General features: G+C 37.1%; 2 protein-coding genes, 1 long non-coding RNA gene and 1 pseudogene across 14 annotated transcripts in view; 2 read left to right on the plus strand and 2 right to left on the minus strand.

Moving 5' to 3' along the window:
- LOC110840910 (uncharacterized) overlaps window positions 1-21,447 on the minus strand; it is a 50,537-nt gene that overhangs the window by 21,966 nt on the left and 7,124 nt on the right. The window contains exon 3 of the mRNA XM_087350704.1: window positions 14,997-15,164. Coding sequence (XP_087206830.1) covers window positions 14,997-15,164 — 168 coding nt within the window. The remainder of the gene's footprint in view (window positions 1-14,996; window positions 15,165-21,447) is intronic.
- Window positions 663-5,517, plus strand: LOC147873448 (uncharacterized). 11 transcript variants are annotated; one of them, XR_015535551.1, is made up of 3 exons: window positions 995-1,536; window positions 4,402-4,542; window positions 5,002-5,517. XR_015535551.1 is itself a non-coding variant. In XM_087350848.1 (3 exons), exons 1-3 carry the CDS (start codon window positions 2,294-2,296, stop codon window positions 4,955-4,957), a joined length of 339 nt encoding a protein of 112 aa, XP_087206974.1. In that variant the 5' UTR covers window positions 1,557-2,293; the 3' UTR covers window positions 4,958-5,517. The 11 variants fall into 11 exon arrangements, 1 of the variants encoding a protein (XP_087206974.1); XM_087350848.1 differs by lacking the exon at window positions 995-1,536 and adding an exon at window positions 1,557-2,302 and having other exon boundaries at window positions 4,769-5,517; XR_015535545.1 differs by lacking the exon at window positions 995-1,536 and adding an exon at window positions 663-972 and having other exon boundaries at window positions 4,402-5,517.
- On the plus strand, window positions 15,911-17,093 carry LOC147873449 (uncharacterized). Its single transcript, XR_015535556.1, has 2 exons — window positions 15,911-16,533; window positions 16,634-17,093. It is a non-coding gene; the product is annotated as an uncharacterized LOC147873449 (long non-coding RNA).
- LOC110839235 (putative methyltransferase-like protein 25) lies at window positions 17,038-20,753 on the minus strand (annotated as a pseudogene). Its single transcript, XR_015535540.1, has 3 exons — window positions 19,956-20,753; window positions 19,061-19,594; window positions 17,038-17,340 (listed from the first exon to the last, which is right to left on the minus strand). The product of XR_015535540.1 is annotated as a putative methyltransferase-like protein 25 (transcript).

Raw genomic sequence — 21,447 nt, forward strand, 5'->3', positions numbered from 1 at the left:
TATCTCGCAAATCTTTTTCACATCAAAATTTCCAGAATATAACAAACTGCTGTAATGTTATGTGCGGCAAGAAAATTCATTAACCTGTGTTGATGAAAAAAAAATTACTGGAGTGTTACTGTAGTGATGCCAAGATACATATCCTCTTACACAAGCATCTCACATTCAATCCCCATAGATACATACGCACCTTTCATTTATAAAGGACAATTCCACACTGTTAACTGTGTAGCAGTCATGCTCATGGTAGCCATAACATAATGAACACAAGACGGGAATCTTTTACAACCACATTATAACATAACGACTTGAGACCTTTTTATATAACTATTGGTTATGTTAGTTTTTATACTTAGGGAGGTCCCCTTCAGAGAAGGAAATATTTCTTCAGCTCTGACCAATATAATTTTGGGTACTCTTGTTGCAACAGACTCTAGAAGGTTTTTAAAGTATGAAAATTGTTCATCACACATCATGAATGATATATTGTACAGGAAAGTAGTTTGAAAGAAACGTGCTTCTTACTTCCGAACAAAGGCGGACAATTATATGAGCGTTCTTTTCAGTCAGCGATAATGTAACTACCTTCTAGAGCACAGGTAACTGAACTAAACATGACCGAAGGTTTTCGCTGGTGAAGCTGAATGTTTCATGTACAAAAACATTTCGGCCAACAATGCTGTTGCCGGTATGGACTTCCTAGGTACGAAACTTGTTGGATGGATCACGCCATTGATTGCAGTGAAGAAGTGGAAGGGCGCGACATCCCAGAAGACAGCAATCTTCGTATCTGCCGCCGTGTGAACGTGAAATCTTACCCTCAATCTGCGTAATTCCTTCGTGAGACGAAATACCGTTTCTCAACAAGGACCAAGTTGCCTTTTCGAGGTGGAACATGTGGTACACAATTTACAAAAGCAGTTTTCATTTTGGAGGTGGTAACTTTTCGACTGTATGATCTTCTGTTTCAAGGTCAGCGAAGCTAGGTGATGTACAGCGCGACTTGTATTAACTACGGGAACTACATTGAGATTGAACCAATAAAACATGCTTTTGCTTTTCTTTGTTCCTGCGGGAAGCAGTTGAAGGGAATGAGGAATGCTAACAGTCATTTGAGGTGTAATCAGAGACATAAGAAAGTATAATTAAATGTGTAAATTTTATTGTATGATAATATTATGTGGCTCGATTCTTAGGTTATGACTAATCGAGGAGAACAAAGGCTTCCCGACACAAAAGTGCACACATACTTGGAGTTGTCACCAAGTGGTAGGAACTAAATGTCTTTGTGCAACTCTCACGTGTCACCACCACGTGCATATTGCTACAGCAACAAAACTTGGTGTGTTGACAAAGATTATTAAAACTCCCAAATATCAAATTTAATAAAAAAACTATTGAACAATTCTTAGGTCCTTACATGTTGGAACATGTATGGAGAGACATGGCAAGGATAACAGGCATATTTATGTCACTTTCTGTTGAGAATGCACCAAAGACTGTTTAGAAAGTGTGAAAGTAATTCAAGGAAATTCAGTATGTAAAGTTTCATGTGATAATCAGCTATAACATAAATAATACAGAAGATAGTGTATTTGCGTCATATTGTGAATCTTATCAGAATTATTTCTTTTAATCCGTCTTATCACAATATTTAAAATTTCTTATAATTAAGGTAATAAAATATCATTGATGTTCCATATCGATTGATCGATTTACATTTCGGAACATTTACACAACATGTTTCAGTTTTTATAAAACCATCATCAGGTGTAAAATATCTAAGAACTTAAAACTCAAAGATGATTCCATTTTGGTGATGTTTTCATTACGTTTGTTTTTCCATTTTTGGGCGAAGGTGTTGTTTTTCTTAAATTTTCTTAGATGTACATATCGGTCAAAGATGTAGGAGTGATCGTTCCGATATGTCCAGAAGTACTAGTGTCTTCGAATAGGTGTGGGTCAATACTCACCAATACTCACATCACCAAATGGAATCATATTTGAGTTTTAAGTTCTTAGATATTTTACACCTGATGATGGTTTTATAAAAACTGAAACATGTTGTGTAAATGTTCCGAAATGTAAATCGATCAATCAATATGGAACATCAATGATATTTTATTATCTTAATTATAAGAAATTTTAAATATTGTGATAAGACGGATTAAAATAAATAATTGTAATAATACAGAAATTAAACATTCTTTTGTGCCCTGCAAAGTATCATTATAATGACACAAAGTTTGCATAATGAGCTTCATAATTTTGCCTTTCACCAAATATTATAAGGATGGGCAAGGTATATAGCAAGCACCGAGATAAGAGGATATTATTAAATTATACTTATTTGAATTCACTTGGCTCAGTACTGACCAGTAGCGGGCTCTTGTGAACATGGTAAAAAGCTTTTTGGTTCCATAAATTTGGTTACGTGAGCAACTGTAAGGGATAGGACTCTGCTCCACAGTGTTAGCTTCATGAAAAATATTTTAAGGTTATGTTTGAAAAATTAAAATAATTTGAAGCTCATAACAATGAAACTATTTAATAAATTCAGAACACATACGACTTCCACAACTAAATGGATAGCACTACAACATATTCAGGAGATCTAGGGTTAAAATCTTGGCTCAGACACTGGATGGCCTCAGTGTTGTGGTTTTCTTCAGTCCCTTCAGGCAAATGCTGTGACAGTACATTAAAATAGGTCATGACTTACTTCCACAGCCCTCTCAGTTCATTAATCATCCTACCATTTGATGCATTTTGGTCTGAGTTATTGACAATGTCAAACAAAACATAAGCAAATAAATAAAAAATGTATCTGAGGTCTCTTCACAGAAACATTTTAAGTTCTTACCAGATCTTTTTTTTTCTTTATCAGTGTATTACCTGGCAGCAGTACTTGAATAGGGAGGGGGTAAAATAGATGAACCAAATAAAACAATTTAATAGTAATGAATTATACAAACTGGTAACCAAAAGCAGCTACAATCCTTGAGCTTTGTAAAATAATTAGAATGTCAGTAAAGTTTCCAGTCTAATTCCTGTGTTCTGTACAGTTGATTAAAATTCTACAAAAGAAAACTCTGAACATCTTCTCTGAATCTCAGACATCTTCATAAGTTAACCAGTCCCATTACAGACATAGTCCATTGGATAGTGGATTATTGAACAATTATAAAACTGATTTATCCACAGGTGAAACACTTTTAAAAACTGAGCCAGGTTTCACATCACCATTCCATAATCTCCTCTGTGTATCTCAAGATAATATCACTTTCAAGTGATGTATTATGTGATAAACTGATGTGCATCATTTACAAATTGCTTGTACATTGTAAATTAAAATGTACTTTTATCATACCATGCAAGTGTTGTACTGTATGTAAGTGCAGATAAAATCCACCTTATGTACGAAAAAGTTTGTTTCCACTTATATCTATTATAAAATATATTTTATACTATTTATTTGGCCAACATTGACAATTGACATTATATATAGAGTACCTTAAATAAAATAGGTACAAAACTAAGAACTATTCAATGCTTTCTGTATTTTCATTAAATAAAACCTTGATTGTACTTATTGTTTCACTACAGGTACAAATGTGTTATGTGATACTGTAACTAGGTCTATATAAAATGGTTGCTAGTCATATACAATATAACAAGCTTCACTAAATGGTGCAATTGCATTACTGTATTCTACACATCAGCTGCTTCCTCACTAAAATACCGACAAATTTATTAGTCCTACAATCTGAATTTCAATTCATTTCAATTTACTAATTATTCCATAGATATCTCTATAAATGTTTCCATTTATCTTCATATCTGAGTGAATGTCTTTGCTGACCCTTTTATTTAGGTTCTATGGTCATTATTTCAGAAGACCAGTAACTATGTAGAATTAACACAGAGTACTTAATATTATTAGCATAATTAACACTAGGGAAGTATGAGGAAATAACCAAATTCTACTTTAATAAAATCTGAATATTCGTATATTGACTGTGAAAAACTTGTTCACAGTTTTCTCTTTATAATATATGTATGCTCTGATCTTGAACGAAGGACTTTTTAAAAGTAATTAAAATGTTATATTCAGCTGCTTGCCATGTTCGATTTTTTTAAATTAACATCAGAGAACAGAATGTAGACCTACATTTAGTGTAGTATAATTAATGGATATCGTAGAATTTTTAAACATTTTAGTAAATACTGCAGTAGCCATCTTCAAGATAAATGTGCACTGTGAGGTTTTGGAAGCCTTATATAGACTAGAGCATTAGGATAATATCAACTGGTAGCAAGAAGGTGGTTGAGGTCTACAAAAAGCTTCCAAAACTCCCCAATACAATTCTGACTCAATATGAAGTTTTTCCACGTTTGCAGAAACGGAAACTCAGTGGAAGATGCCCTGCGCCTAACAACTTTTCACACTTTACTCTGCAACCAACTCCTTGTTGTATGATAATAAGACAACCCTACGATACCAAGCTGAGTTGTACATACAATGACACAGATAGGCCTAAGGTAAAATGATCTTGCAAGATGTTGACTGAATGATGCTACCACAGCATTCCAAACCAATTGTAATAACATCTCTAAAGATACAACACAGTGGAAGTAAATAATATGAATAGAAAACGTATTATTCCTGAAATGACATGACACTATAATTGGTGTTCATTATGAGAACGTTCTCTGCCTCTCTACTTCGGCCAGTCTCAATGATGTGAGCAATCCTTGTCCTTTGCAGAACAGAAGGATGCTATGTGCAACTTTCTCTGGCTGTGAAGCCCGAGGCTCCTCTAAAAAATGCTCACAAATACAGTTGCTACCTGAAATAAAACACTTCTCCATTACAAAGATCATCTGGTTAATGCTGCTTAGGGAGTTAATCGATAAGTGTGGGAACCGCTTGAAACCCGTATGTAGACTCTGTTAGCAAAAATCATTGTTATTGAATGTTAATGTTGGTGGTATATACAGTTACCACCGAGCTTCAAGGGGTTGGATGAAATATTGTGATCGAAGAACATCCACGAGAGATTTCCTTCTCCCGACAGACGAAAGAGGGTCTGCTTCTGTCCCAACCCTCCAGCACGCTATCAGAAGAACAGCTGCTCGGAGGCGTGATGGATAACACGGATGTGCGTCACAATTTGTTCAGAGGATTTGAATCAGAGAACGTGAAGACAAGGGACTACTTGTGAGAACTATGCGCAGATGAGAGGATAATATTAAAACGGATAAGAAATGGAAGTTTTGAACTGACTTTAACTGGCTAAGGTACAAATAAGTGACGGGCTCTTTCGAAAACAGTACTCAACTTGATGGTAGACTGTTGAAAATTTTCATCCCTGCATAATATGCACTCTTTTGAAAGCATGAGAGGTTGGCAATTGGTCTAGGAAGCTGATTTTTATTCCTTGTTTTGACACTGTGTACAGCAGAATTAGTTTGAAAGAGTTCTTGGTTATTTACAATAAAGTTCATTATCGAGAATATGTATTTTATTTATTTATTTACAAGTTCCAGAAATCCAATAGTGGATATAGAACACGTCACAAACTCAAGTATAAAAGCATAAAATACATACATTAAAGAATTACATCTAGACAAGGAGCGTACTAAATACAAAACAATATAACTTGTATTTTTTATTGTAATAGTTATCCAGTTAGGTACTCATCCACAGTATAAAACGAGTGAGTAATTAAAAAATGCCTTAATGCAACCTTGAACTTTTTAAGATTATTTGAGGTATTCTTAATCTCTATGGGCAATTTATTAAATATCTTTATACCCGCATAATGAACTCCTTTCCGATAAATAGTTAGATTAGCTTGAGGTAGATACAAATTTTGTCTCTGTCTAGTATCAATAGTATGAGAGTCAATGTTTGATGGAAAAAGAGTTTTGTTTTGTAATACAAACAATGATAAAGAAAATATATATTGTGATGCCATCCCATCATTTTTCTAATTCCCTTTTTCTGAAGGAGAAAAATAGTGTAACTATGAGATGAATTTCCCCAAAAGATGATGCCATAGCTCATCAAGGAATGAAAAAAAGCATAATAAATTGCCTTTAGTACTGAAGTAGACATATATGATTTCATATTTCTAATTACATAGCAAGCCTTGCTCAATTTTTTAATGAGTAGATCAATATGATTCTTCCAAGTTAATGCACCATCAATCATAATTCCCAAGAATTTAGTACAAAAGATATTATTAATGAATTTATTATTATAACTTATTGTGAGAGTATCTGACATTTTTCTCTTAATTTTAAAATGAATATAATGTGTCTTATTAAAATTTAGTGATAATCTGTTCATTCTAAACCATCTATTTATATTTTCAAATGTTACATGAATGTGTTTGTTAAAGTCATTTGTATTAGAATGAGAAAATAAGATGCTAGTATCATCAGCAAAAATTATAGGTGTAGCAAGTTTTGTTATTATACTGGGTAAATCGTTTATGTATAAAAGAAACAACAAAGGTCCCAATATAGACCCTTGCGGAACTCCACGTCTAACTTTAAGCCAATCCGAGGCTGTATTGTTATTGTCATTAGTATGTAATACTGTTCTAATGTATCTGTTATTTAAGTAAGATTCATAGTGTGTGTGATCTTTTCCATTGATACCATAAAATTTAAGTTTAAATAACAAAATGTCATGATCAACACAATCAAAAGCTTTTTCTAAATCACAGAAAATGCCTCCCACTATTTGTTTGTTATTCATAGCATTTAAAATCTCTGTAGTCAATTTATAAATTGCATTATCTGTTTTTAATCCTTTCCTAATTCCATATTGTTCAGTATTTAAAATATTGCATTTATTGAGATGATCCAAAATTCTTGAGTACATTATAGTTTCAAATATTTTCAAAAAAGATGGTAAAAGTGATATAGGTCTATAATTAGACACATCATATATATCACCATTCTTATATAATGCATATTTTAATCTATCTGGAAATACTCCTCTCCTTAACATTTTATTGCATATATAATTTATAGGTGAACTTATAAATGACGAGCTTATTTTTAAAATCATAGGTGGTATCTCATCATATCCATGCAAATTTTTTAGTTTAAGGGACTTTATTATTTTTTTTAATTCTTCGTTCGTACAGCATTTGGAATTCATATTTGGGTATGGATTAGAAAAAGCTTGGTTCATGAAATGAATACAATTTTCATCATCATTAATATAATTTGCAGTTATGGGATTATTAATATCTTGTTTTTTTATTTTCACTACAATGTTAGTTGCAAACGCCAGCACCAGAATGAAGAAAATCAGGAGTAGGGGGGGTGAGGAAGAAGAGATGGGACCTGGAGAACCTGAAGAGCGTGCGAGACGAAGTAAGAGCAGAATTGGAAGGTAAATTAAGTGAAAGTCAAGGCGAAAGCATTGAAGAGGAATGGACGAATGTCAAGAAGTGCCTAACAGTGGCACTAGAAGAAAAGGTTGGGTAGGATGAAAAGGATACCAAGGAAGGCATGGATTACACAGGCTATGCTCGATAAGATGGATAAGAGGAGGAGATGGAAGAATATCAACAGTGAAGAGGGAAGAGAGAAATATCAAAGACTGAACAACGAACTGAGAAGAGAAACAGACAAGGTGAGAGAAGATTACATCAACGAAGTATGTGATGAGATAATGACACTCCAGAGAATTGGAAGATATGATTTGATGTATGCAAAGGTGAAAGAACTAGGATGGAAAGAGAACAACGGAATTCGAACACTGCAAATAGAAGACCCATCAGGAAAGATAGTCAGTGACCAGAATTAAGTTAAAGCTGTGTGGGAAAATTATATTGAAGAGCTCTATGACAAGGCCACTCAACTGGATGAGAAGGAGATGGAATTGGAGCCAGAAGAAGAAGTAGAGGAGGTCGACAAAGGTCCAGAGATACTGAAGAGCAAGGTAGAGAGGGCCATAAGGGATATGAGAAAAAGAAAAGCTATGGGAGATGATGAAATCCCATCAGACTTATTGAAAGAACTTGGAGAGAAAGGAGTGAAGGTTCTTACTAGACTCGCTAACAAGATATATACCTCCGGTGAGTGGCCCAAGGACTTTCTGGAAGTAACAATGATTCCATTACAGAAGAAAAAGAATTACAAGAAGTGCGGCGATTATAGGACCATCAGCCTAATCTCACATGCGGCAAAGATAATGACTAGAATACTGACTAAAAGACTAGAAAAGAAGATAGAGGAAGTGATGGGAGACGACCAATTTGGATTCAGGAGAGGAAGAGGAACCAGAGATGCCATCGGAGTTATGAGAATAATTTCAGAGAGAGTTCTCGATGTCAAGGAAGAAGTATGTGCCTGCTTCATCGACTGGAAGAAGGCTTTCGATCGAGTAAAATGGAAGAAATTAATGAGGATCCTACAGAGAATTGGAATTGATTGGAGAGATAGAAGACTAATCGAAAACCTGTACATGCAGCAAAAAGTCAAAGTGAGACTGGACTCAGGAGACACCAACAGCGTTGAGATAGGTAGAGGTGTAAGACAGGGATGCTGCTTATCACCAATTCTTTTTAACCTGTATGGGGAATGGCTTGCCAAGGAAGCTCTGGAGGGAACAGGAGACTTCAAAATTGGAGGAAGAGTGATAACGACTGTAAAGTATGCAGACGACTTAGTAGTATTGGTGAAGGAAGAGGAGGAATTACAGAACATGATGGACAAGTTAGTGGAAACAGGTAGACAGTATGGAATGGAAATCAACATTGAAAAATCAAAGGTAATGAGGATAGCACCGAGAGCAGAACCATTGAACGCTGTAATTGGAAACCAACAGCTGGAGAATGTGGAGCATTTCAAGTACTTGGGAAGCATAGTCACGACGGGCGCCCTATGCACCAAGGAAGTAAAAGCAAGGATAGACATGGCCAAGGCAGCTTTCGTCAAGAAGAGGATACTTCTCACTAGCAACTTGGGCTTGGAGATGAAGAAGAAATCAGTGAAGTGTTACGTATGGAGTGTCGCGCTGTATGGAGCAGAGACTTGGACACTCAGGAAGAAGGAACAGAAATACCTGGAGAGTTTTGAAATGTGGTGTTGGAGAAGAATAGAGAAGATCAGGTGGACGGATCGAGTGACCAACGAAGAAGTATTGAGGAGAGTCGACGAGCAAAGAAACATTCTGCAGGCGATTACACGAAGGAAAGCTAACTAGCTGGGACATATTATGAGAAGGAATGGATTACTGAGTGATGTCATCGAAGGCCAGGTTGAAGGAAAGGGAGGACTGGGAAGAAGACTGATACAGCTAACCGACGACCTTAAACAAGGAAAGAAGATGACTTTCCAGGAATTAACCCTCTGACGTGGTGATTTAAATACCCCGCATATACCGCTGTTGTGCTGTTCCGGCGGTAGTATTTTTTAAATGCCCGTTTACATTTTCCTCTAAAATACTTTATTTATCATAACGTTTGAACTATATGAGATACAATTATGAATTTTTCACTGCAATCTTCTTAAAAGATGGTTTTATAATCTCCACACATCTGAGGCCTTCACTTGTTTATTTTAGCAGAAATATGAGCCATGAAATGTCCCCCCTCCACGTGACTATCAGTTGGCTCCTAACTGTAGCCCCCACTATACACATCATCATAAGAGTTATAACCGTCTCTTTCTAACAAGGCTTCTAATTATAGATTTCTGAGTATAGGGGTGAATAAATTTTGTTATTTCTGACATACCCATACATGACCATTCCACTTGTATTCCAAACTTGAGTAACATTTTGTCTGCTTCAGATATGACCTTTTTTCCTCTGTCTTTTGACTCTGTTCCCCTCTCTTTATTTCCAGGATTTATGGCTGTCATTTTAACCTTTTTGAGACCCCAAATTCCATTCACAGCAAACACCACATGAATGAGGGCTAGCCTTGAAAACTTGTAGGTCAGGCATTTATACTTAGGAATGGCCAGCACAGTTAAAAGAAATACACACACTGTTGCCACATCATCAGGAGGAGGATTCCTTTCACAGCAGACCAGTCCAAAGTCCATAAAGCAGTCATTATTCATACCATACTTATGGGTTGTAGAAATTAGACTTAGAGCCTTGCATATATGCACGTAGAACCGGAGGCAGTTAAGTTTAAATCCCCGCGTGTATACACGTAAAAAACATGTCAGAGGGTTAAAGCGAGAAGCCGAGAATTGGGAAAACTGGAGAGCTCTGTTTGGGCAGAGCAATGGACCTGTCGTAAGACAGAACACTGAATAATAAATAATAATAATAATAATGTATAATCACACACAATGTTTATGAACTTCCTTAATTACCCATTTTCTGCTGCGTACTTAACTATTTACGCTGCCAACAACAGCAAACAACGTCATATTTCAGGCTCCCAGAGTAGCAAGTATTAGACGACCACCTTCATGAATGTACCGTCATGTAGTCTGGAAGAAGACTGCAAGAGTTTCAGATATGTTTGCTGCCTCCATCTTCAGGGCAGAGGCAGCTATCATCGACAAACTTCTACAAGACCACACGACATAACATCCCAGAAGACAATCATCTTCAACAACAAAAATTATTTGCGTTCAGCTGTCAGATAACTCGAGTTCCTCCAGAGGATACGGACCCAAAATGACATACTGTAAATAAAAATCAGTTTAACACATTAACTCTGACCTCTGAATGTACAACTAAATGCTTTATGTACTGTCTGGAGTATGAAGAAATGTCTGTTACATAAACAATTAATCTTCCTATGGGCTTTCTTTAAAAATACATAAACAATACAAAATTCCCAATCTTATTTTCAGCCACGGCCCTGGGTAAAATTACGCACTTACATTTTACTCATAAACTATTAATACTTAGGTGTTTACCAATAAAGATTACACACAAAGTAATTTTATCAAGATTAACAACATATTATGCACAGAGGAGCTAAACAGAAGACAGAGGAATATAACTCAATAAAGAAGCACTGTCCTATTAATAACAAAGTAACAACCAGTGGCGGCTCGTGAGTCTGAGCAGTGGTAGTGCTGCGCATAGCAGAAAAATCAGAATAGTTTTTCAACACATAACAATATAAATAAATTTACATCAGGAGAAAACCTATACGTGCTCAATGATGTTTTGACTATTTCTAAGTTTGGAAGAGGATGGCCATAATTTTTTACATCGCTTTTTTCAGTCAAAGACAATTTAGAAAAAGTAAATTGCTGTAAATAAGATACACTTCCTTTGCTCATTATCATTATCAGAGCAAAAAATAGCAAGCACACAGAATTATTCAACACTCATTAACAATAATCACGAAACCAGTCTAAACCATATGCTAAGCGGCAAGCGTGTTTACTATAAGCTGACTGCAAGGACTGCAGCTCCGATTTGGGCTGGAACAGTGAACTGCCCTCAATCGACCTCGCACTGCGCTCGCAACTTTGGACCGGAAAGCCGCACTGAAATCCTTGCAGCCGGATGATAGCCCTGTTCTGCTTCGCACTCCTCGCCCGCGGACTTATTGTCAGTTCAGCCGATTAGCAGATAATGACAACGTAAGGGGCAATATTAAAAAAATGATACAGAGGAAACAAAGTGTTACAAATTATAAACACAAAAATTAATTTTTTCAATTTTTGAAAAATTATAAGGGGTGTTGGAGCTCCATGTTACGTGCTCTAATGTTTCTTCAGATGACTCCACTGACTGAATGATCTGTCACACACATCACTGGTTATGAATGTAATAAAAGGTGTTTCTTCAGACTACTGTTCTGAGTGAATGATTTATTACACACGTCACACAAATATGAACGCTCTCCACTGTGTATGACTTGATGTTCTTTCAGATGACTCTTCCGAGTGAATGATTTATCACACGTCACAGGTATATGGACGCTCCCCACTGTGTATGACTTGATGTTGTTTCAGATCACTCTTCCGAGTGAATGATTTATCACACATGTCACAGGTAAGTGGACGCTCTCCACTGTGTATGACTTGATGTCGTTTCAGATCACTCTTCCGAGTGAATGATTTATTACACACGTCACACAAATATGGACGCTCTCCACTATGTATGACTTGGTGTTGTTTCAGATCACTCTTCCGAGTGAATGACTTATCACACATGTCACAGTTAAGTGGACGCTCTCCACTGTGTATGACTTGATGTTGTTTCAGATAATGCTTCTGAGTGAATGATTTATTACACACGTCACACGAATATGGACGCTCTCCACTGTGTATGAATTGATGTCGTTTCAGATCACTCTTCCGAGTGAATGATTTATCACACATGTCACAGGTATATGGACATTCTCCACTGTGTATGACTTGGTGTTGTTTTAGATTACTCATCAGAGTGAATGACTTATTACACATGTCACAGGTATATTGACTCTCTCCACTGTGTATGAATTGATGTCGTTTCAGATCACTCTTCCGAGTGAATGATTTATTACACACGTCACAGGTATATCGACCCTCTCCACTGTGTAAGACTTGATGTCGTTTCAGATGATGCTTCTGGTTGAATGACTTATTACACACGTCACACGAATATGGACGCTCTCCACTGTGTATGACTTGATGTTGTTTCAGCTGGCTCTTCTGAGTGAATGATTTATCACACATGTCACAGTTAAATGGACGCTCTCCACTGTGTATGACTTGATGTTCTTTCAGACTACTCTTCCGAGTGAATGACTTATTACACACGTCACACGAATATGGATGCTCTCCACTGTGTATGACTTCATGTTGTTTCAGCTGACTCTTCCGAGTGAATGATTTATTACGTACATCACAGGTATATCGTCGCTCCCCACTGTGTATGACTTGGTGTTGTTTCAGATTACTCTTCAGAGTAAATGATTTATTACACACATCACACAAATATGGCCGCTCACCACTATGTACACGTTCATGTATCTTCAAATCATGAGGGAATGGATACTCTCCACTATGTGTGAGCTGATGTCTCTTTAGACCACTTGGAGAAGAGAATGTTTCACTGCATACATCACAGGAATTGGGATGTCCCCCACCATGCTTAACTTCATGTTCTTTCTCAGGACTCTGCTGAAGAAAAGAGAAAAGAATTATGATAAACTTATCATAAAAAAAGAAGAAGAATGAGTTTGAAAGCAACATGATAGGTTTTTCTACCAAATCACATTACCTGACCCACATTTAGTGGAAGGTGTGCAAGAATTTGAAGTCCACATTGCAGTTTACAACAGTTAATTCACTGAAGTATGTGACATAATCTGGAGCCCCTGACCTCAAATTTCAGCCCCCAATTTAACATCATACTCAAACAATCAATGCCAAGTCACTCAGTTATCTTGGTTCTTACTGTGTACCAAGTTGGATCTGAATTCCATAGTAAACACATTTTTTTGCACAGTGGGACAGCTACATGTAAATTTGTTGGTTCAATCACTTGTTGGCTACTTCCAGCAAGAGATTAAATATTTTGGAGCCCCTGAATTCAACCCATGGTCTTCCATCACATAATGTGTTCTATCTTTGAATGGTAGGTCACTGTATTAAAAGGTAAGCACACAAACTTGGCAAATATATTACTCTAGATGCAGTGGGATAGGAAGATGTACAATTACTAGTTCATTTAGTTCCTTGATAATTGTAACAAAAAGTTGGGTTTCTGGTCAGGCCTGAACTCGGACACATATCAAATGGACTCCTGAATGACAGAATGGTACTTAAGAGGTTCAAAAAATAATCTGTAATGCACAGAATAGAAGAAAAGTCACGTATGCCAACTATCCCTGGATTCTCATCCTATATCATAACATACATACTCAAGTTCTTTGTATCCAGCCAGACTTGTTAATAAAAAACCTATAGCAAAATGATTGGGCTTTCTGCAACAGGCAAGCAAGAGTTAACCAATCAGAGTCAAAGTATCAAGAAGTGGGGATATATGAAGCCATGATTTGCTAATGCGAATATAAATTCAAAAAAAAAACCTAAATAAATAAACCTGATCTATAGGTTTCTCTATTTGTCAATAAGAATTCCAGCACATCTTCATGCCTTAATAAGTAACAGAAAACAAATGAAAATAACTGTTCAGACGAAGTGATGTACAGTCTACAGTAATAATGACTGTTCCAATAAACCACTTTCCAAACTTTACAGTTGAACTACCAAGATGACCACTTCTTAAACGTTTTAATTTTTATAAAAACATATTTCTACCAATTTCATGTTCAAAACATTTAGAAGAAACTTTAAGTCTTTTCTTCATCAGTCATTTCTTGGAAGAACAGTCTATGTATAAAATTTACACAACGTTTACAATTTATCCGCACACTGCAGAAGCACTTAAAGAAAACATTCGACAATTCATTTCGGCAATATCCCAAGAAGAGCTTCATCGAGTATATCGAAACATGTTAATGAGATGTGAAGCTTGCTTGCAAGCACAAGGAAGTCACTTAGAACATCTTTTGTGATTTAAGGTAAGAACAATTAATGTAATAACATGTCTTAGTGACGAGAAATATTCGTAGTTCGCTGTTACTAGCGGCACTGTAACTGGTTCGCGGGTCACCCACCAGAGGAACACGCACAACACGCGCCCACATCAACAGAGCGCCTGCCGACCACGCGATGCAAGCACGACCAAAGCCTCATAAATTGTAGACACGGTACATCTATCCTAAATAAGATCTACTGTGAGTACAATCTGGTAATTCAGCATACCATATCCTTACTTCAGAAGGAAGGGGTAGAGACTGAGTATATTGCAAAAACAAACACAGTGCTCAGAATCTATCTGTAGAATAATTATCAAGATCTACAAATGTCTGAAGATCGCCTGTGATACCATTAATAACTTTGATACAATTTCAAAATTTATTCATCAGAAGTGACATTTTCATTTGGATGGACAGACACACACATGAGGACAATTAACACTTTAATGGACATACCTCCTGTTCATCCTGTTCATCCTCCATAACTTGTTTTGTTATTGGAACAGGATGTTCCTCAATTTTTATATCTGAGACATCCTCAGCTTTTACTTGGATGACCTCATTTCCATCATGAGACATATCACTGTCTGAATGAGGTTCATCTTTCACCAAATCCATACAGTTCTGTGAAACCAAAGTACAGATATACAATTATTGCGTTGCAGAAATGTTCTTTTTATAAAACAGCATGCATGTATGGATACATCTGTACATACAAACAAACAGATAAGAACCACAAATAATGTGGTTAAAAGGAGGCTTACCTCCCATTCATCCTTTATTGGAAAAGCTGATTGTGTGTAAACCTCATCATTTCTCAAGCCAACGGAATCTTCTACACTCAGTTCATCCACATCATTTTCTGTCTTGATTTTATAACAATTCTGCTGTAAAAGTATGAGTTAAACATAATTCCTTGAGATGATATGCATTAAATTCTGGTATAAACTGCATGAGAATCTACAATACAATATTCTGAAATAGAATATGGGGTGCCCTCAAGCTAATACTGAGTATATTCAGGATAAAATTGTATCTCGCAAATCTTTTTCGCATCAAAATTTCCAGAATATAAGAAACTCCGGCAAAAAAAGTCAGTAACCTTGCATTGATGAAACAAGAAATTTACTGGAGTCTTACTGTAGTGATGCCGAGGTACATATCCTCTTACACAAGCATCTCACATTCAATCCCCATAGATACATACACACCTTTCATTTATAAAGGACAATTCCACACTGTTAACTGTGTAGCAGTCATGCTCATGGTAGCCATAACATAATGAACACAAGACGGGAATCTTTTACAACCACATTATAACATAACGAATTGAGACCTTTTTATATAACTATTGGTTGTGTTTGTTTGTATACTTACGGAGGTGCCCTTCAGAGAAGGAAATATTTCTTCAGCTCTGTGCAATATAATTTTTGGCACTCTTGTTGCAACAGACGCCGGAAGGTTTTTAAAGTATGAAAATTGTTCATCACACATCATGAATGATATATTGTACAGGAAAGTAGATTGAGAGAAACGTGCTTCTTACTTCCGAACAAAGGCGGACATATATATATGAGCGTCCTTTTCAGTCAGCGATAATTTAACTACCTTCTAGAGCACAGATAAGTGAACTAAACATGACCAAAGGTTTTCGCTGGTGGAGCTGAATGTTTCATGTTCAAAAACATTTCGGCCAACAATGCTGTTGCCGGTATGGACTTCCTAGGTACGAAACTTGTTGGATGGATCACGCCATTGATTGCAGTGAAGAAGTGGAAGGGCGCGACATCCCAGAAGACAGCAATCTTCGTATCTGCCGCCGTGTGAACGTGAAATCTTACCCACAATCTGCGTAATTCCTTCGTGAAACGAAGGACCGTATCTCAACAAGGACCAAGTTGCCTTTTCGAGGTGGAACATGTGGTACACAATTTACAAAAGCAGTTTTCATTTTGGAGGTGGTAACTTTTCGACTGTATGAGCTTGTTTCAAGGTCAGCAAAGCTTGGTGATGTACAGCGCGACTTGTATTAACTATGGGAACACCATTGAGATTGAACCAATGAAACATGTTTTTGCTTTTCTTTGTTTCAGCTGTTCAGTAACAGTGTAACTCCTGTGAGAACTGCACACATGTGAATTCCTTGACCATAAACTTTAAACCCTCCACTGACTTCACAATGCCTTGGTTACCATCTCACTCATTACTTCAACACTGTGGTGGGTGATTGTAGCAGGAGCTTACATTTATAGATCTAGTAATTGTTAAGAGTGCCCCAACTCTTCACAAGCTGTCTCTTGATTTTTCCAAAATTCGTTCCATTCCGCCTCAGCTGCTGCTTGATGCTGTGGTTTGGGGGAAATGTGTTGACATGATTCAGACACTGCTAGAACGTTTCAGCACTATGGACGACATACAAGGCTGAATGCAATGCTGTAGCAGAGGAGAGGGACTTGACCCAATAATTGAGGTACAGGTGATTAATTTGGTTGTAAACTGGTGTTAAAACAATGATGTTTATTTAATATCTGTATTAAAAACAACCCATTACCATTTATTTATTTATTTAGTGTTCTGTCTGACGACAAGTCCATATGAACAGGATTCTTCCATCCTTTTCTCGGACTGGGACCTGTTCATATACGTTCTTGGCAGATGAGCCAGAAGTGGTTTGCCATTGCCTTCTTCTGTGTGTGAACGGAGTAATTGTTGGGATGCCACGGAGAAACCGGGGAAGCCCCCGGAGGAAAACTCCGTGTTGCCTAGACAACCTTCAATCTCTTCTTTCCCCATGAGGATTCTTGAATGAAACAATACAGTAACACTTGGGATAGATAACTGAATGATACAATTTTACCAATTAGGAGTCCTGGATGCCCTGAAAAACATATTAAATAAATCCACTATAAAACTTATATTTCAAATGCTAGTGACATGTGTGAATAGATAAGATATCTAATTCTTGTCCTTTGGCGTTTCTGATTGGAGTTCAGTGTGAAGTTGGCTTCGAGGGATGAGTGACATCAAATGTTATTCAATTCAGGAAACACTGTAGTTAACATGTTCAGGGTGGCACGTAGTGGACAGGAATTTCTGGATGATTTATATAAGACAGGGCAAGTAAGCAAGCTGTTATCCGACAGTAGCCGCTCACTGTCCTACTCAGCCAATCAGTCTTTTTCAAACCTATTCCACGTTGAAGATTGCTGTCTTCTGGGTTGTGGTGCCATGTAGTCTGGTAGCAGTTTACCGACGTTTCTGAGGTCCTTACTGCCTCCATATAACTATAGTGCTTACCACTCGCACGGCTTATTCATCACCCTGATGATGGAGGAAGCAAGGCCCTCTGAAATGTCAGTAAACTTCAACCAGAAAACATGGTCCTACAACCCAGAAGACAGCAATCTTCATACTCACTGCCGTGAAAACCTCAAATCCTACTATTCCATGTTGTTACGTAGCTTGAAACCTGCTGTCCTTAGCACAGCCGTTTCTTCTCTTATCCATGTCAACACACGTAGCGCGCACACACAAAGTATATGCAGATTTGTAAGTTGCCTCTTCATGCAAATAAAAAGTCTATCTAACAGAATGACAGTTTCAATTACTGGAGCCAAGGCAACCCTCATAATGAAGAATACATGCAACAGCTGCTGGGCAACAGAATGCTCCTTGTAAAGTGACTCGATCTCATCTGTACTCACCTGCAAACAGGCATAACAAGTAACAGTTTGCAGTTCACTTTCGGCTAAAATAGTGCCAGCTCCTTTGTACTACAAGACATCTAGGATAAAAAAACATGCATTGTGAATTTTAAATGTCATTTATGTCCTAAAATTTCTGTGAGTATAAGAAGCTTTGATTTTCTAAAATAAATATTTGTAAGTACAGAGATCATTTACAATCATAACACTTCATGTAAATCCACCAGACTCGCTTCAATATTGAGGTGTAGTTTCTGCACAGCTTTTTGTACATAATCCACAAAGTTGTGGTATTTAAGTCGACCGACTTGACCCCCACGGAATATCATCACCAAATTTGTTGAACACCAGGACCTGTAGCAAGGCTCGGAAGAAAAACCTTCCAGCTCCTGCTTATTCCCCCTGCACCAATCCACAATTAACCAGAAGCTTCAATGTGTGTATTTACTGTGTATCATCACAGGCTGTGGTGGTGAAGCGGTAACATGCTTGCACATGCAACCCAGTAGCAGCCCCTCAAACTCTGTTGACATCACGGCAGCACACGTAACAATATGAAAGTTTATGATACACATCAATTGAGCAGCAGCCTTTGTCATTTAATGATACTATATGATGTGCATAGATTATGATGCAATGAATGAGATATAAGGATTACCTGGAATGAATGAAGAGGGATCTGAAAGAAGGGGTTACAGGCCAGTTAATGCAGTTTATCCAGGGGAGAAAAACCATGAACAACTTCAGATAAGAATTTTGGGATATCACCACATTTATCCATCCTTTAGTTGCATTCAACCAGACTTTCATAATTACCTGATGGGATTCTCCTATCCTGTCCAAAGAATATGCAGCTAGCATTCTTGCACTGCGGCCTAAAGAAAATTGTTGCATATGCAAGAACTGGCTCATTGGGAATCCATACAGCACTCCTCTGGGTAATGGAGGATCCACATCTGTCCAAAAAGGACTGCGAACATATTCTTCTTCCAGCAGATGACAACAGCAGCGAACATTGCACAAGCAGCTGAACTCCTTACTGGCAAATAGCCGACAACAGTCAGGAGCAAGGTCTCCACATGTATGAAGTCCAGAAAGGGCCATCTGCTGGCACGTTCCTGGCTGAAAGTGTTCTTTAACTAAGCTGCAGAGGTTTCTCTGTTGTGTTACAAATGCTGTCACCTTGTTTTGTGACTGGGGCTTGGAAGTGGTACCACTTTCAGCACTGTTACATCCACGGCCCTCCAAGATCTTCGTACTAATCTGAGACTTCCTGTGTTTCCCCCTCCATGGTTGAGAATTACCTTGCTTAAATATGTTGGCCCTATGGCACAGTACATTCGGCATTTTCTGAAAACCAAATTATAAACAAAATTAAACACGTCTCAGAATGATGAATGAACCCAAGACCTTACAACAAACAAATTGAGTCATATACTGAAACACTTAAAGTTTACCATAACATACACCAGTTCACTTCTTCACAGAAAGTAATACATTACATTGCAATCCACAAATTCCTTCTGTTAAGAAGAAAATAAGGAAGACCCAATGAACAATTCTTATGACAAAGAGATATATATTTTATATTTAAGTATCTGCATCACCTGCAGCGTATTACGCTTGTGTCATGATTAGAACGAGCTACTGTCCTATAGAAGAAGTCCATACACATGATTCATGTAACATAACCAATAAACCCTTTACATACCTCCAGGTTCTGAGTCCTCTTGACTGCGCCATGAGTGTTTACTTGTGAGGAGTCTACTCCAGGAACTCTAAACACATAATGCAATGCCAGAATGGCTCTGATATCCCTTTATGCCCCGGACATCAACCACGAGAGAAGCTTGAGACACACGAGCTAATACAGCGACTAACTAACTCATTGCTTCAACTTCATGCATCATCTTCAGTCATGAACTGTTACATGTGCAGGCTCTCCTGACATTCACAGCCCCATTTAACTAGTTTCTTCTGTAGATCTGACAATAAGGTAACTATTCCTTGCACTGAAATTCCATGAAGACCCATATTTCTTGCAACGTCAAGATAGTTTATGAAGTTTGGAATACTTTCTATTAATTCACTCTTTTGTTCACATACAGAACTCCCTTTGGCATGATGTAAAAATACCTTGTTACGGACTTCAAGTTCTACGGATGAAACTTCTTCTTTATGCCATCAGGTACATCAATTTCCCAAATCTCATTTGAGATGAAATTAACCATGTGACAATTTGCAAGTGGTAACAATGGTTATAGATACTTTATAATTTTTTCAAGCCTACTAACAATCTCTGCTTGCATTTTGTCAAAGATTGCTACTATCATCATTTAAAATGAAAATTTGCTTAATTCTGGAAATGTGCCATCTATTTAGAGTAGATCACAAGCTTTCTTGAACCTAGCTCTCACATTGTCATGAGCAACATTTGTATCAAAATCTTCCACATCAGAAGAAGGGAAATGGTTTATAACATCCGACATATTCTGGAGGGCACCGACTACTTTACCTGGTATATCATGTTTCCTCTTCTTACTAATAATTAGCAATATGTCTATCACACCTTTATAATATCCTATTTCAGCACCTGGATGGTAAACCAATTGGAATTCTTCCAATTCCCCTTCAAAACATCCTTTCTGGAAACCCTCTCTACTGAGACGCTCTTCACTCAGTGCTATAGAGTTAAACACATCATTGATATCAGCAGTTTCATCATGAATTTCCTTCATAGTTTGTTCAACTGCCGTTTCAAATTTTTGTTCATTTGACATCTGTCACTGCAAACAAATTTCCCAAATTACTCCTTCATGGTTACAAGTTAGAATTTGTTTCTTTCCAATAATATGAACTGAACTTCAATAACACCCTTCAGTATATTCAAAATAAAGTATAACATACAAATTTTAAAGCAAGTTTCCAGACCAAACCAGTAAATCGGATATCTGAAAATAACGAGTCGATTGCTAAAGCCATCAGAAGGAATAACATATCGTCGGTATGAGTGACAACAAAGACCGTTTTGGTGGTTCGATATCACAAGCATATGACACATAAATTGCAAAACAATATTCGTTCTTTACGAGCCTTGAAACGTTTCTTTATCATTTGACAAACGTGCAGTGGGGATAACAAACCCGTTATCTGAATTTTCTGTAAAACTACAAACCGTTTTCCCCTTTTAGGTTAAGAAATCT

This window comes from Zootermopsis nevadensis, unplaced genomic scaffold (genome assembly GCF_977971745.1).
Source record: "Zootermopsis nevadensis isolate Lab colony 2312 unplaced genomic scaffold, Znev_1.0 Znev_ptg000017l, whole genome shotgun sequence".
In the NCBI taxonomy this organism is placed as follows: Eukaryota; Metazoa; Arthropoda; class Insecta; order Blattodea; family Termopsidae; genus Zootermopsis; species Zootermopsis nevadensis.

Bases quoted from the DNA above. Each gene is read 5' to 3' on its own strand.
- LOC147873448 (XM_087350848.1), top strand. The intron at 4,543-4,768 runs GTAAAATGATCT...TGTCCTTTGCAG, and splicing joins ATGACACAGATAGGCCTAAG to AACAGAAGGATGCTATGTGC.